General features: G+C 42.0%; 2 protein-coding genes across 2 annotated transcripts in view; one reads left to right on the forward strand and one right to left on the reverse strand.

Annotated features, from left to right (window-relative positions):
* The window catches only part of TAF9B (TATA-box binding protein associated factor 9b), a 25,203-nt gene extending 21,646 nt beyond the window's left edge, over positions 1 to 3,557 (forward strand). The window contains exons 7-8 of the mRNA XM_070366222.1: positions 1,503 to 1,645; positions 2,319 to 3,557. Coding sequence (XP_070222323.1) covers positions 1,503 to 1,645; positions 2,319 to 2,345 — 170 coding nt within the window. The 3' untranslated portion in view covers positions 2,346 to 3,557. The remainder of the gene's footprint in view (positions 1 to 1,502; positions 1,646 to 2,318) is intronic.
* Positions 1 to 13,948, reverse strand: part of PGK1 (phosphoglycerate kinase 1) — a 22,637-nt gene extending 8,689 nt beyond the window's left edge. Inside the window, exons 1-6 of the mRNA XM_005888671.3 lie at positions 13,790 to 13,948; positions 7,458 to 7,508; positions 4,689 to 4,844; positions 4,434 to 4,578; positions 1,041 to 1,144; positions 273 to 392 (exon numbers count right to left, since the gene is read on the reverse strand). Of these exons, the coding sequence (XP_005888733.1) occupies positions 273 to 392; positions 1,041 to 1,144; positions 4,434 to 4,578; positions 4,689 to 4,844; positions 7,458 to 7,508; positions 13,790 to 13,854 (641 nt within the window). The 5' untranslated portion in view covers positions 13,855 to 13,948. The remainder of the gene's footprint in view (positions 1 to 272; positions 393 to 1,040; positions 1,145 to 4,433; positions 4,579 to 4,688; positions 4,845 to 7,457; positions 7,509 to 13,789) is intronic.
* Between the last annotated feature and the right edge of the window lie 2,382 nt (positions 13,949 to 16,330).

Genomic DNA, 16,330 nt, shown 5'->3' on the forward strand with positions numbered 1-16,330 from the left:
ATGCAAAAAGCTGACTCATTTGAAAAGACCCTGATGCTAGGAAAGACTGACGACAGGTGGACAAGGGGATGACAAAGGATGAGATGGTTGGTTAGCATCACCGACTCAATGGACATGAGTAGACTCCAGGAGTTGGCAATGGACAGGGAGGCCTAGTGTGCTGCATTCCATGGGGTTGCAAAGAGTCAGACACAACTGAGCGACTAAACTGAACTGAACTGAACCAGGTATAAAACACTACTTAAAGCATGATCTTGAAGAGTTCTCTGTACCCGCCCAGGATGGCCAGGAACGGTCGCTCAGGGCTCTCCAAGGCCTTGGCAAAGTAGTTCAACTCCTTCTTCATCAAAAAACCTCCAGCCTTCTTTGGCAGATTTACTCCTACCATGGAGCTAGAAAGGAACAGAGACATTCAAATTTTAGTCAATCCTTAGCAATTCTCCCAATTCTAAAGGCCTTCTCCTTATCACTGAAATACTTTCACTTTTGAGACACCAGGACACCATGGTTTTCATCCCCAAACTACAACAAAACACTTAAGTACAAGATAAGGTTTTTGGCTAATAATGCAGGATAAAGCATAATAATGCAGTGAAAAGCAACTACCTTAAGTAGAATTTAAGATACCCAATTAATAGTCTTCAGGCCAAGGGTTTAACCACAATAAATTATCAGCCAGGTGATGCCAACAGGGAAGGATTCCTCGGTTTGCTTCCTACTGATAGCCTAAGACTCTGCTCCCACAGCAATCACAAAGGGAGAGCTCTCCATGAAATATCCGAAGTAAGACAAAACAACATCTTCCTAAAGCTCGACAAAAAGTTCCACAATCCTCAACATTTTTTACTTTTATTTCATCTTTAGATCAGGGATACTCAACAAGAACCACAGTTTTATTTGTAGCTCCAATTAGAGATAGAATCCAAAAAGACCACAATACAACACAGAAATTTCCAAAACTATTCCAGAGCTTTGGCTGCTTAAGTAAACAGAGAAATAATGCTCTCCCCGTTTGACAATGAACAAAAAACTTTTAGTACCTGTGGGCTCGGTGAGCAGTGCCAAAAGCATCATTGACATAAACATCCCCTAGCTTAGAAAGTGAAGCTCGGAAGGCTTCTATTTTGGTTGGCTCAGCTTTAACCTGAAGAGAAAAACAAAAAAGGGAGATATTGATGATTCCAAAGAAACTATAAAAGCATTTCATACCAAGAGTCCTCTTCAACATATCTAAAGACTCTGAGTTGGCAGGATAGCAATTTTTAAAACTAGCAACAGGATCTGTTCTTTCTTCCAAATATTCCAGATCTTTTGCTCATTTCTGTATGTTTCTGCTCTCCTTTGCCTTCCCTCAAATTGCAAGCCTAAGATTCCTAAATCACAGCTTAACCTCTAATCACATCCTACTGGTCTCTCTCCAGCTCCTAGGACAAAATACAAATTATCCTTCTCTCTCCTTGACTCATTGCTTCATTTTAACATATTCTCCTTGTAAAATTTAGGATTATACTTGTGTCAAGCTGCTAGCTGCCAAGACTCATACATATTTCTCATGAAAGCAACAAGGACAAGCTGGGACAGAGAAGGCAGATGGAAACCTGACAACAGAAAAGCACCTCAGAAACACTGTATATATCAAAAGGAGGTAATTCATATAGCTTTCCCTGGAAGTTAGGCATCTGAGAAAACAATATACTTCTACAAAAAAGACAGAGGACAGAAAGTTGATGTAAAACATACGGCTTTGAATGTCAGCTCATTATCCAGGGATACTACCCTTTTCATAGGGGAAAGAAAGCAGGACAGCACGATAAACAATGAGTCTCCAGTAAGAAACAAAGCAAAGATGCATAGAAAACCAGATGAGGGGGATTATGACAGAGAAGTATCAAAGCAGATGTTTAGTCACTGTCCACTCCCCTTCTCCTATATATTGAAATGAAGAAGGCTGTCACAAAGAACGGGCTTTCCTCTAGTGGCCCAAAGAACACAGGGGCACTAATGCTAAAACTAAAGTGTAGAGCCCCCATAATCTCTTTAAAATGGAATATTATCTGCCACCGCTGACTGCAAGATGTGTAGTCATGAAAACACTGCCCAAATGCCAGGAGACCTGGGTTCTAGGCCCACGTCTGACACTAATTTACTGTGTAACCTTTGTCAAGTTTTTCTCTATCCTTTCCCATCTATTAAAAAGGGAAGATAACTTCTCTAAGAACTGTTCATGGGAAAATGACACAAATTAAAAGCTATCTATGAAAAAGGTATTGTAAAAATTAGTAATAATCAGAACCTATTTCTCATTTTTTATCTGCCAGGAACCAGAAGGAAGAGAATGCTCCTAAAAGATAATGCAGGTACCCTGCATAAAGGAAAAAGTTCATGCCTCACTTCGTTTTTTATTCACTTTGAACTTATGGCTGGCTCGCTCCAAAAATTTCAAGCATGAAAAGCCACTGAACACTAAATGTAAAGTAAACTACCCACAAAGACATAGACTAGCACAGTTGGTTCATCACTTACTGTATATAACGATTTGCCTCAACCTGCCTCCTGCCATTTCTAAGCCCAAGAGTTTGAGTTTCAGCTTGAGTTTCAGTCTAAAAGGGCACCAAATTTTAGGTCAGCATTTAACTCCTACTACTGTAGCAAGACCATGCCAAAGGCAAGATAAGGCAAGACCTGAGCCTGCAGTGCTAAGAAAAGAAACTGCTTGAAAGCAGGCACTCTGATGACCTTAAGAAATGTCAGAAGCACAACAGGAGATTGAGATGCTAGCCTCAGAGCATCTTGTTCCCCAACATACTAAAGACATTAAGATTGGAAAGTATAAAGGGTGCTTTCTGATTCCCTTCTTATTTCTTAAGATAAGGAATGACAAGTACCTTCATATTTAAAAAAAAAACAAAACAAAAAAACCTAGGTCTCAGGAAGGCAGTTATTTCTGGAGTTACTTCTCCACTGATCTCCAGTAGCATGCATGCCCAGTTGTATCCAATTCTTTGCGACCCTATGGACTGTAGCCCACCAGGCACCTCTGTTCACGGGATTTCCCAGGCAAGAATACTGGAGTAGGTTGCCAGTATTTTATGAATCCATTTAATGAATCATTTAATGAATTCATTTAATGAATCCTCCAGGGGATCTTCCCCACCCAGGGATCGAACCCAAGGCTCCTGCATTGGCTGGTGGGTTCTTTACCAATGAGCCATGTGAGAAGTCCAGCTTCCTTTCTACAAATAGGCAAATTCGAAATCATCCTCAAAAGAGCCAGTTCTATCATTTAGTATTTAAATCCTGGTTGTCAGGTCACGGTAATCTATGTTGTGGGTATCTATGGTTGCCTTTTAAAATTTTTTTGGTTTTTCCCCTATGGTTGCTTTTGTACAACAATGACAGAGTTGACTAGTTCCAACAGAAACCATACAAGGTTGTGACTGACCATCTGACCCACAAAGCCTACAATATTTGTTGTCTGACTCTTTACATAAAGTTTGCTTATTGATGGACTGAGCTACATACAAAGCCCAGCAACAGTACTCCTCCTCCTAACTTTAGTCAAATAACTGCCTTTCTGAGACCTAGGTTTTTTTTTTTTAAAAATATGAAGGTACCTGTCATTCTTTATCTTAAGAAATTCAGAGAAAGATCCTTTACACTTAAGAAAAGTGCCTTAAACCCAAGGTAATATCATCATGACCATTATCTACCTAACTCAATCAAATGTTCCAAATAGTCCCTTTCCACTTGACTTACGAAAGTACTTTTTCTGGTCACATGATTCTTTTATAAGAAAACCCCAATGATATCAAATTTAATTTACTGTTTTAAAAGTAACAAGTTCAAGCTTTAAGTTAATTCCCCTTCTAAATAAAAATACAGATTATTCTTCCATAATACACTAGGGCCTGCTGCTTATAAAAACTGTTCTAGCCCTGACAAAAAAATCTAAAACTGGCTCTGCTGGAAGAACAGCTGGTATATCATGAATACTCACTCCCCATAACCACCTGTAAATGTCTGCTCTCAGTCCTTGGGAACAATAGCCTACATTCTGATAGGATATTATCACATACTATTAGAAAAATACATCTTCATATATCAAAGGCCAGGTGTGTAACAAAGGGACAATTAGAAGCAGCATGTTCACCAAATACTCTTACACCCAAATGGTGTTCACATCTTTCCAAGGTACTTCAAAAACACTTGAGCATGATGAGGAGGGCTTCCAGGGCTGGCAATATCTTACTCTCTGACCTCGGTGGTGGTTACACAGGTGTGCTTACTTTGTGATAATTCATCAAGCTGTGCATTTATATATGTATTTCAATAAAAAGGTGTCAAAATAAACATGAGCTTCTTCTATTCTTCAATCACAGTCTCATGTACTCAGCCCTCCTCACCCCTACTAATGTCGAAATCACAGGTCCTACCTTGTTCCCAGAAGCATCTTTTCCCTTCCCTTCTTCCTCCACATGAAAACGAAGGTTCTCCAGCAGGATGACAGACCCAGCAGCTGGGTCAGCACAAGCCTTCTCCACTTCTGGGCCCACACAGTCCTTCAAGAACAAAACATCCCTGGAGAGATTATGACACAGAAACACTTGAACAGTCTGAATGTTAAGAACCAGCAACAACATACTTGACAACATCTCCTGTCACAGAGTTGACAAGAGCCTGAAACATACTTGCCCAGCAGAGATTTGAGTTCTACAGCAACTGGCTGCAAGGAGTACTTATCAGGCATGGGGACACCATCAGGCCGGCCCAGGTGGCTCATAAGAACAACTGACTTGGCTCCACTGTCCAAGCAGTATTTGATGCTTGGAACAGCAGCCTTGATCCTGCAACCAAGAAGAGACAGCAAGTAGAATAAGGCTACTCCTAAGAATTAGTGAGAACTATTTTATTCATGGCCTCATAAAACATAAAGCCTTTCTTCTCCAAATCCCTTCAAATCTGTCAGCAACTCAGTGATGGTCCTCAGGTTCATGTGTAGGGGAAGAAGTTAATAGGATGTCAACCCTCTACCTAGGGTTATACAATTTCATCATGTTTTGCACCTTGTGCAGAAAAAAAATTAATATAGCAGGACGGAAACTGCTGTCTTCAGAAGGACCTGCTTGCGAGGTTGGCCCTTGGCTGGTGTCTGGGAACTTGGCTTTTGAGCTGGTCCTTCAGTTCTCTGACAAAGGCTGTTCACAGTTCCTAGATCATCTGTACAAACAGGTTTATATTCAACACTTGCTTCCCTCCAGGAGTAAGGAATTTTGGTAGCTGCTGGACAGAGGGTACCTATGTGATCAGCTCCCAGTAAAAATCTTGGGAGTTGAGTCTCTGAAGGGCTTTTCTGGGCAGAGATATCACACACAATTACTGCATTTTCACTGCTGGAGAAAAGGACCACACTTGGTGTCATGAGGGGGAGAGAGCATGGAAACCTAAGCATGGATTTCTCCAGATTCTGCCTGTGTCTTTTCCGCTTGCTGATCCTGTCATGCATCCTTTCACTTTAATAAACTTTAGCAGTGAATCCTTTCACCTTAATAAACTTTAGCAGTGAATCCTTCTAGTGAATCACCAAACATGTGGGTGCTTTTAGGGACCTCTGAAATACCCTAAGTGTTTGACTTTGGAAGAAATATAAAATTCTCAAATTTTGAAACCATTAAAAGAAATTTTGGGAAAACTGAAAAAACGTTACTTTTCAGTACCCATTACAAAATCCTAAGTCACTTTTTATGTAGGATAAAATAAATACATTATATAAAATGTGGTTTACATAACACATTGCGTTTACTAAATTATAGTTTAACCAAAAATTTATTTAACTTCTTTAAACACTTCAATTTTTGTTACAAACCCAATACTAACTTTCCATTCATGGCAGTACTTAAGAAATTAAACCTGATAACAAAGAAAATATTTATTTATTCAACAAATATTTGTTGAATGCTACTTTTGTAGCAGCTACTATATCAGATTCTGAGAATACAACAGTGAATAAAATAATTTCTGCTCTCACAGAAGTGATAAGAACTATGGAGAAAATAAAGCAAGGTACAGTGACAAGAACGACTGGAGAATAGTGGTGGAGGGGATTTTAGAGAGGGTAGCCAGGGAAGGTCTCTCTAATAAGATGACATTTCAGCAAAGAATGGAATAATAAAAAGCCAGGTTATATTTCTAACTATCTTATGCTATTTGGCAGATATAAAAACTCAATTATACCAAATAAACAAGAAACCTTCATCAGGTACATTTGCCCAATGAAACCAAATTAATCTTCAGTGCTTTCCCTTAACAGTCAAGTTCTATTAGTTCTAATGCTTCATTTTATTTATCAACTCCACGGATTTCTGAAAATGAAGATCTACTCGGACTTGTTTCTCTGCTTTCTACTCATAAAATACCTTGATAGGCATATTTCTAATTTTTTATGTATGTTGCAGAAAATAACAAAAAAGCCAAGAAGGGTCAGAGATGGCTTATACAAAGACCTTTCACTATGGTGCAGGAGGGATGTGCTTGACAGAATGCCAGGCTCTATTCTGGGGCCAATATCTAAAAATGTTCTAGGTCTATACCTGCACTGTCCAATATGGTAGCCATTAGCCACAGGGACCTCCTGAATACTGGATATGTGGTTAGCCAGACTGGTATGTTGTCTAAGAGTAAAATATGTATTGGATCTCAAATACTTAATACCAAAAAAGTTAAATGTTCCTTTCATTAATTTTTAATTGATTATATATTAAAATGATTATTTGGAGCTTACTGGATTAAATATATTAAAATTAAGTTAATCTGTTTGTTTACTTTTTAATGGGACAACTAGAAAATCTTAAATTACATGTGGCTTTTATTATATTTTTACTAGACAGCACAGGCCTAGATCATTAGAACATACCTTTCCAGCTCAAACCCTTCATTTAAAATAAAAATCTTTTAGAATCTAATCAAAAGCAAGAACAATACTATCACTTAAAATTTCTGCTTCTGAATCTAGAAGCCAAGACATGGACAGCCTGAACAAGACATGTGGAGAGCCTAAACTGACTGAAAGTATTACTTCCAAAGTCTTTTCCCTTAAATCAAAATTCTCAAAAACTGATTTTATGGGGGCCAGTTAGAATAGGGGCTTGTAAAACTACATGAACAGTTCTTCATTTTGCAGGAAAGCTAAGTAACCTTAAACCTTGATAATCTTTAAAAATGTACAACCTCAAATTCATCAAATTAAAAAAAAGGAGGAAAAAAATCACCTTCTTAAAATGATTTTTTTTCAATTTCTAAATTGTCATAAGAAAGCAAACCAGATGGTGGGTTGGTTGAAAGCCAAGATCATGCAGCTTAAGTTGCCATAATTCTACAATAAGAATGGAAAACCATTTCATTACATATACTCAGACCCACGTACATCTTAAACCTAGCTCAGGGTGTAGCAGGGACATTACCTCTGGTTGTTTGTTATCTGGTTGTTCTTCATAGGAACATTGAAGTCTACTCTGAAAAAGAAACAAAGTGTCAAGTTCAGAGCCACAATCAAATTATCATTCCCTCAAAGATTATGAGAGGTACTTTTAGTGAACCAGTTAAATAAGTGGAAGTTCAAAAGTCACCTTAAAAATAATCAGCAGTATTAGAAGATAGTGATTAGCCATGTGGAAGAGAGTGGGAGTAGTGACTTAGACAGGACACCAGAGGGAGCTTCAGGGGTTCTGATATTGTTCTCTTTCTTGATGTTGGTGACAAATGTGCTCTTTCTGTGATAATTCTTTGAGCTTTTGATTTGTGCCCTTTTAGGTATGTATCTCACACTTTTTAAGAGGAAAATTTTTAAAAAATCACAGGAACAAGCCCTGAAGACCTGGGAAGCTGAAACTAGTTCCATCTAAAAAGATTTCTATATGGGCCCAGCATGCTACTATCTAACAATGGTGGCAGCCTGAAGGGTAAGGTTATAAAGAACACATCTGGATTCTGATTTCCCTGGTATTATTTCTGGGTCCTAATGAAGCAAACATTTCTCAAAAGAAAAAAAAATGGAAAAATAAAACACACCAAGAGAGTATCATTCGTTTTGGACGAAGTTTGGGACCTCAGGACCAGAAAGAAACCCAGTGTCCAAGGCTAAGTTCACACAGTATCCTTCAAGCAAAACAGTCAATAACCATAAGATAGCTTCTTTCTAAAAGCCTGATAGGACATTTTGCTGTACACCTGAAACTAACACAATATTGTAAATCAACTATACTTCAATTTTTAAAAAACTTAATTAAAAAAAAAAAAAAAACCTGAGAGGATGGAACATGTGACCCTGCCCACCTAACAAACAGACAATCAGAAGAGAAGTGATCAAGACAGCACAGGCAGGGAATTCCCTGGCAGTCCAGTGGTTAAGACTCAGCGCTTCCACTGCCAAGGGTCCAGGTTCAATCCCTGGTTGGTGAACTAAGATCCCAAAAGCCACAGGGCATGGCCAGGGCAGGGGAAAAAAATATAGCAGTTTCCTTTCTTATGCAACTTCTTGCTGCTTTATCATTTTTAAGAACTTGTCATTCCTTCCCCTTTCTTCCAGATAGACTGGAACCTCAATCCCCTAGAAAGCAATGATGTGTGGTGGCTAGCTATCTGTAAGGTTTCACCTGCCAAGATCCTTTTTAAGTTGATTTCTTTTTCATCTATAGAATGGAGATGATAGTATCTACTTCACAGTTATTGTGAGAATTAAATGAGTTAGCGATCTGCAAAGTGCTTAGGAGAGTAACTGATAAACAGTGCCATAAAAGTGGTAACTATTATTATTCATGTGAGGACTTCTCCAAAACATGATTCTGTGATCTAAAAGGCACATCAACCATTACTAAAAACAGCTAGCAGCACGCACCAAAGGACAACAGTGAAGGTGTGACTGATTCAAAAAGACTTGTTGCTGTGTCTGACCATAAAGCTCCATCACTAGTCCTTCCTCTCTTAGGCTGAGGCTTGGCAGACAATTACAAAATCCTAAACCAACTAAGAAGACCACCAATTTCCTATGTCTCCTAGGCCTGTACGCTACTTCACTGAAGAATAACCTTTCCAAAGAGGAGTTGAAGGATTAATTCTATATTCAAATACTTTATTTAAAATCTTGAAAAATAAAAGCAGTATGCCTCTGAAAAAAGAAACAGTCTACTTAACTTCAGGCTACTTGATTCTGATTCTAAGCATCTTCTTTAAATATCCTAAGCAAGGCTCAGAGCATTCCAAAGAGGATAGAGTATCTCATCATGGATCATTTTCCCCCACCCTCTGCAGACTCCAAGAAGGCCCACATTCAAAAGGGTTAACAGCAAGGGGCCGAGCACAAGCCACCCCTTCAGTGCTGCTCCCTATCCCAGAGCCATGACACAGAAGAAATTCTCTAGAAACACTCAAGAATCTATCTCACCTATCCATGCTGCCATGGCATAGCTTACTGATGAGAAAAGGACTTATACTCTCTTCTCGTTGCTTGTGGATTACCTTCCCCCTAATGTTAACAACAGCTCTGCTTTTAACATCTCCTCTCTGAGGACTCCACCACAGACACTGCTCTGGCCTACACATTTCACTTATCCTGTGTAAAATCTGTACCCTTTCCTTTTCTATTTCTCTTAATCCTGAGCTCAGCCTCAGGAACAAAGTCAGATATCACTACACACCACTCATATCAGAGTGGATGAAATAAAAAATGACATCAAGAGTTAGTGAGGATGCAGAGAAATTGATCACTCATACGCCCGTAGGAATGTAAAATGATGCAGCTGCTTTGGAAAACAGTCTGGAAATTCCTCAAAAGGTTAAGCATGTGTGCTAAGTCTCTTCAGTCATGTCCGACTCTTTGCGACCCACTGGACTGCAGCCTGCCAGTCTCCTCTGTCCATGGGATTCTCCAGGCAAGAACACTGGAATGGGTTGCCATGCCCTCCTCTAGGGGATCTTCCCAACCCAGGGACTGAACCCAGGTCCCTGGCATTGCAGGCGGATTCTTTACTGTCTGAGCTACCAGGGAAGCCCAAGAATACTGGAGTGGGTAGCCTATCCCTTCTCCAGAGGACCTTCCCAGGAATCGACCTGGGGTCTCTTGCATTGCAGGTGGATTCTTTACCAGTTCAGCTACCCAGGAAGCCCATACCACAGACTACTATTCAGCAATCCAAGGAATGAACGACTGATACATACAACAATATGGATAAATCTCAAGGGCGTTATGCTGGGTGAAAAAAATGCCATGTGTGATCCCACTTATATAACATATTGAAATAAAATTATAGAAATGCAGGACAGATTAGTAGTTACCAGGGGTTTAGGAATGGAGGGAGAGGGGCCAAGATGCTAAAGGATGACACATAGGGAGATCTTGGTGCTGCTCAAAGAAAATTAGTTTTGTATCTTGGATAGTGGTCGGAGTTACACAAATCTACACATGTTATAAAACAGCAAAGAACTATATGCTTTATTCTAATGTCAACTTCCTTCCTACTCTTGATATCGTACTGTAATTATGTAAGATGTATCCAATGAAGGAAACTGGGTGAACACAGGACCTCTCTATATTATCTTTGCAATGTTCTGTGAACATATAACTATTTCAGAATGAATCTTAAAAATATTAATTTAGTTGTAATAAGGATATCAAGTCTCTATCACCTGAAATCTCAGAAGTCCAGGCCCAGTTCCATTAAAAGCTCTCCAAGAAACCATTCCCACCCTTACTTCACTGTCCCTGATCAGGAAATAGGGGTATTATGGCTCTCTTAGAGGGCTTCCCTGGTGGTTCAGACAGTAAAGAATCTGCCTGCAATGCAGGAGACCCAGGTTCAATCCCTGGTCAGGAAGATCCCCAGGAGCAGGAAATGGCAACCCACTCCAGTATTTCTGCCTGGAGAATTCCATGGACAGAGAAGCCTCGTGGGAGACCACGTGGTCGCAGAGAGTCAGACACGACTGAGCGACTCTCTGAGACTTTTTTTTTCTTCTCTGCTGTTTTTCCTCCCTGTTTCTTCTTCCACTACACCAACTTGTAGCTGTTGCTTAACAAGTTACAACAGGTTAGAGAAAAACTGTGAGGTTTGTAAAAAATGGAGGAGGGAGAGCAAGCAAAAGGGAAGTGCTTCACCAGTTGGCAAAGGAGTATGACTGGCAACCTATGAGAGAAAGAAAGGAAATGACACAGCAAAATTAAACAGGAAATTTACTCAAGGTCTATAAAGTCAAATGGAATCCTAAAAAACTGAGGTACAACCTGGTAATTATCCAGTCAGAGATTTCTGGCTATCAGGAAGTTCCCTCAACAAATCAGTCAATTTCCCTTGGCAGTTCAAAGCAGGGGCCCTAAACATCACAGCTCCCCTTTGCAAGACAAAGAAAGGAGGCTAGTAAAGCAGCCACTACTCTGGAGGCTCCACTTCGGGAACACTGCCAGCAACCACTACATAAAGGCAATTAAAACAAAAAGAAATTTGAGCTGACATGCAAAGCTACCTAGATTCTTGCAAAAAGCAATCCTACAATGTTCAAGAGCTCTTTTCAAGAGCTACATTAATAATCTGGGAAAAAAGCAACTTCCTGTCCTCAAATGAGATAAGTAGAATTTATCCAGATTACAGGGGGAAATTATTGACTGCAACCTTCAGCCGACAAAAGGTCTATTTTAACCTCTCCTTGTTCACTACATCCAAGAATTTAGAGGATATGGTTGGTAGGCAAGGAGACCCAAATTCTAGTTCTGGTTCTTCCACCAACGTGCTAGTTCAGTGACCTTGGATAGGTCATTTTCCACCAGCAAAACAGGACTAGCCAATCATTTCAAGGCTTACGGTTAATCTGTGTTAAATGAAACTTTGAGCCCTGGGGCAGAAACATATTTCAAATTAGGTCCAGAGGGAGAAAAGATAAGCACTTCCTCCAGTCTCACTCTCAACCAGCTCAGATAATTCCTCAAACCTGGGAAGAGAGGAGATAAAGCCTCAGACTGCAATTGTAGGTTCTCCAAGATATCGGAGAAGGCAATGGCACCCCACTCCAGTACTCTTGCCTGGAAAATCCCAAGGATGGAGGAGCCTGATGCAGTCCATGGGGTCGCTAAGAGTCGGATACGACTGAGCGAGTTCACTTTCACTTTTCACTTTCAAGCACTGGAAAAGGAAATGGCAACCCACTCCAGTGTTCTTGCCTGGAGAATCCCAGGGACAGGGGAGCCTGGTGGGCTGCCGTCTATGGGGTCGCACAGAGTCGGACACGACTGAAGTGACTTAACAGCCAAGATCTAGCTGCACGCCACTTTCCACTTGTCCTGTTTTTCATAAGTTCTATCCATCTTTCTTAAAAGCATCTGAGGGATAGACAGGGCCATTATCTAATACTAGGATGTCTGTGATTCCTACTCTGTTCAGATTGCAAAGGACTAGGTGATTTAGCAAAAGGGGACACCAGGCGTTTTTCATGGCCATAAGCTATTGGGTTCTTCTGATTATTGCCATAGCAAAGCAAAGCAGAAAAGGCCACTTGTAAACTAATAGTGGCCATAATGAAATTAGAGGGAAGGGGAGAGCTACATTAACTTTTAGGGCATCCACAAAGTACACCAATTCACAGCACCTACCTAGTTTAAGCCTTAAGTAAAGGGAGATCCCCTACTGCTTTCTGAACCGTTAATATAGAAAAGTTGCCCTCTCTTGAACCAGCCCAAATTGGGAAAGGATCACATCATTCACATGCCTGCCCATCAATCAACCACTTCCCTAAAAGGACAAGACTACCCAATGCTGTCAAGCCCTTATGCTGGCAAAAGCACCACCCTTGGATCCTATCAAGGTCAAGTCAGTTACATACCTAACTGAATTCCTGCAGTTAGCTCCTGACATGCACGAATGTACACGTTACAAAAAGGAGAAATGTAAATACTCCATACATCACACTAGTAATTTTGGCAAACAAGGGAGAAGCCATGTGGCCAGGGATCCACATGTTTGGAGTAAGAGACTCCAAGGCAGGTGGCTAGCCTTCCCCACTTCTAATATTCTAATATCCTGCTTCTCTAGCCACTTCTGGGAGTGAGGTTAGAGAACATCAAGAATGAGCAGCCACACCCTGCTCCACCATTACCCAGTGTGTGTCACAATCCTGATGCAAAACCCAAGGCCTGTGGTCCAAAGACACTACATGGCGGCAGAGGCCTGTTACATAAGCTCTGCAGGGCCTCCTTCGGTGCGCCCCACCCTACCTCACCCTCCTACCCTCCTACCCTCAACGCTTTAGTGGATTCTGCTCCTGAACAACATCCTCTGGGAAACATGTCCCTTTGGGCAGGGACCTTAGAAATGTGGGCCGTTTCTCATTTGTCTGGGGTGGTCTAGGGTGGTGGAGGAAGGAAAACTATCCAAATGACCTTTCAAGGTCCCTTCACTGGAGGCCTAGGGATCTGCAGGCTAAGCATCAGGTCCCACCTCACCAACTGAGAACTGGAGGCGACGGAACTGCCCTTCAGAAATAAGAAAAGAGGGCAAAATGGATCCCCGCAATCTGACCCTCCCTGGGAGGATCCACCCCAGCAAAGAGCAAATTCGGCTCAGTTTCTGGGCTGGGGAAAATGAGGTCAGAAACCGTTAAACCCGGGCAAAACCTCAGCCACAATGGTGGCCAGCCTTGCCCTACTGGGCTAGAGCCCTTGGGACCGACAGTAGGGCTAAAGGTCACTTGAGGCAGGAGGAAAAGAAGTCTGCCCCGGCCGGAGAGGCTGCGGGAGAACCCCGAGGATTACCTCATGACGACCCGCTTCCCCTTCACATCCAGCTTGTCCAGAGTCAGCTTGTTAGAAAGCGACATCTTGGCAATTCAGCTGCAGCGAGAGGCCAGGGGATGAGACAGCGGCAGAGACTGAGACCGACTCAGGGTCCGAACGCGTGGAAAATGCCTAGCACCTCACGGGCTGGGTCGCCACTCCTCCCGCCCCGCCCCTTTCCGGCCGCCGCGCCCGGCTCTCGGCGCCCAGTGGCCGCTCTAGAACGCGGCCCGAAGGCGCCCGCTGGCTGCCATTGCACCGAGGCGCTGTCAGTCAGCGAGCGCGATTGTGGGACGTGCAGCTGCCGCCAGTCACGTCCAGCACGCAGCGAGCGGCTAGGAACTTTCGTGACTAGAGGCAGGAGGCGGTGCCGCCGGGCTAAGCGGCGGCGGGATCTGGAGCCAGTTGGCGCCGAGGGGCGGACACGGCTCGGGTTCCTGCGGCCGCACCGGAGGCAGCTGCAGAGCCCCGCAAACCCATGGCAGCCTCGGGGAAAACGTCACCCCACATCCCATGGAATTCCCGGCAACCCTATTCAGGATAGATGCAAATGAACCTCCTTGTGGAAAATTTCTGTTTTCCTGGCTCCCCCCAAAGGAATTCTCCGTAAGACTGCTAAGTGCCTTTAAGAATTGAGACCTTTCAGAAGTTGGGAAAGGCCCTGCTTCTCCCTTTCTCCCCTGCTTACCTTTTTTTGTAATAAGTGCAATGATTTGATTACAACGCAAAGCTAATGGCAAACACATAGAACATTTTTCACGTATTAACTCACATTGCTCACAAACTCTCAATCCTCATTTTACAGATGAATGAACTGATGCACAAAGAGGTTGCTTAGGGTTTCCGGTCTTGTAAATGGTGGATTCAAACCTAGACAGTTAAGATGTAGAGTTCATACACCTAACTATAGTATAGTACAGATACCACTTCTCAGGACCAGGCACTCAGGTCCAACATACTTACAGAGTTGGCTGGAATGAAATAATTTGAGTCAGAAACATAAAAATTTTCCACATGGCACTCAAGATCTGTGTAAGATGTAGGAAATATTAATTCATAGTGCACTGGTACTGAGACACAAGTTCAAAGTTATAAGCATTCGTTTCTTTCAATCCTGTCAATGCATATTTGGGAAATCTCCATGGAGTTATTTCCAACTGAGTCTGAATTTGAGATGGGCCTGCTGGCCTCCTGGTCATCAGCTCTGCATACGTTGAGTACTCATTTCACTCCACCTGGGTTGTTGCTGTAGTAGTCGGAAGCAATTCCTTTTGCATAAGATAGAATAGCAACCAAGGGTATCAGCAAGCATATAATCTGACAGACTGAATTTAATAACAGTTCTCAATTATTGAGTGCTTGCTCTATGCCAGACACTGTACTAAGGATTGAACATACCTGACTCATTTACTCCTCACAATAGCTTTCTGAAGTAGGTACTGTTATTGTCTCTGTTTTACAGATGAGAACATGGAAGCTCAAAAAAGATAAGGAAGATTTTTCCACTACAGATTTGAAGGAGCATCAGATATGCAAAGATCCTAAAATGGGAAAGAGCATGAGACAACATAAAAAGTCCAACATTGCTGGAAAGTAGAGTTGAAGGAAGAGAGGTCTAAAACTATACTGATGAGGTAAAGCAAGGGGAGACCAGATGCTGTGGGCTTAACAAACATGATAAAGATGTGATTTTTATCCTAAAGAGCTATGAGAAGCCCACTGGAACTTTATTGCTGGCAAGAAATGCAAAATGGTACAGCCACTCTAGAAAACAGACCAGGCAAATTAAACCTATACTTAGCATATGACCCAGAATCCCAGGGTAGGCACCCTAGATGTAAGGGGAGGTTTGTGGAGGCAGAAAGAGAAAAACATTAATCAGACAGGATGTTTTGGGTATTCTTTAGTTGAGATGGCATTTGTACTTGGGCAGGGGGTGATTAGTCTTCTGGGCAGGTGTAGGCAGTGCAAGGTTTCTGGACAGGGGGTGATAAATCTTCTGGGCAGGTGTAGGGGTGGAAGGTTTCTGGACAGGGGGTAATAAGTCCCAGATAGATGCAACCGGCCTGGAGCATCAGGGCGGGACCTAAATTCTGTTTTATTTTCTCCGAAGTACGATGATTCAGCAAGGGCCTTTGAAACTGTTGTTTTCTTTTCTAGGCCCAAAAGACTCCTTCATTCCAGACGCTGAAATCATAAAAAAAAAAAATGGGGAAAAGGGCGCCGTATCTCTCTGGCTACTTCCTGCTGGATAGGGGCAATGATTTGGGGTCTGGAATGGAGGATTGTCTTAGGGCCCAGGGTTTTTCTGAGCTTGGGGTGAGGCTCTTAAGAAGAAGAATGGTATTGACCTGAAATTGAGAGATGATCTGAATCCGTTCTTGGAGAAACCTTTGAAAGAGATTGAAGAGACAGGGTCCAAATAAAAGGAATAGAATGATAAGTACCAGTGGTCCCAGGAAAGGGAGCAACCAAGGGAGGACCTGTTGGAATAGGTTTTGGGGACTGTAAAGGTTTTGT

Source organism: Bos mutus, chromosome X, assembly GCF_027580195.1.
Source record: "Bos mutus isolate GX-2022 chromosome X, NWIPB_WYAK_1.1, whole genome shotgun sequence".
Taxonomy (NCBI): Eukaryota; Metazoa; Chordata; class Mammalia; order Artiodactyla; family Bovidae; genus Bos; species Bos mutus.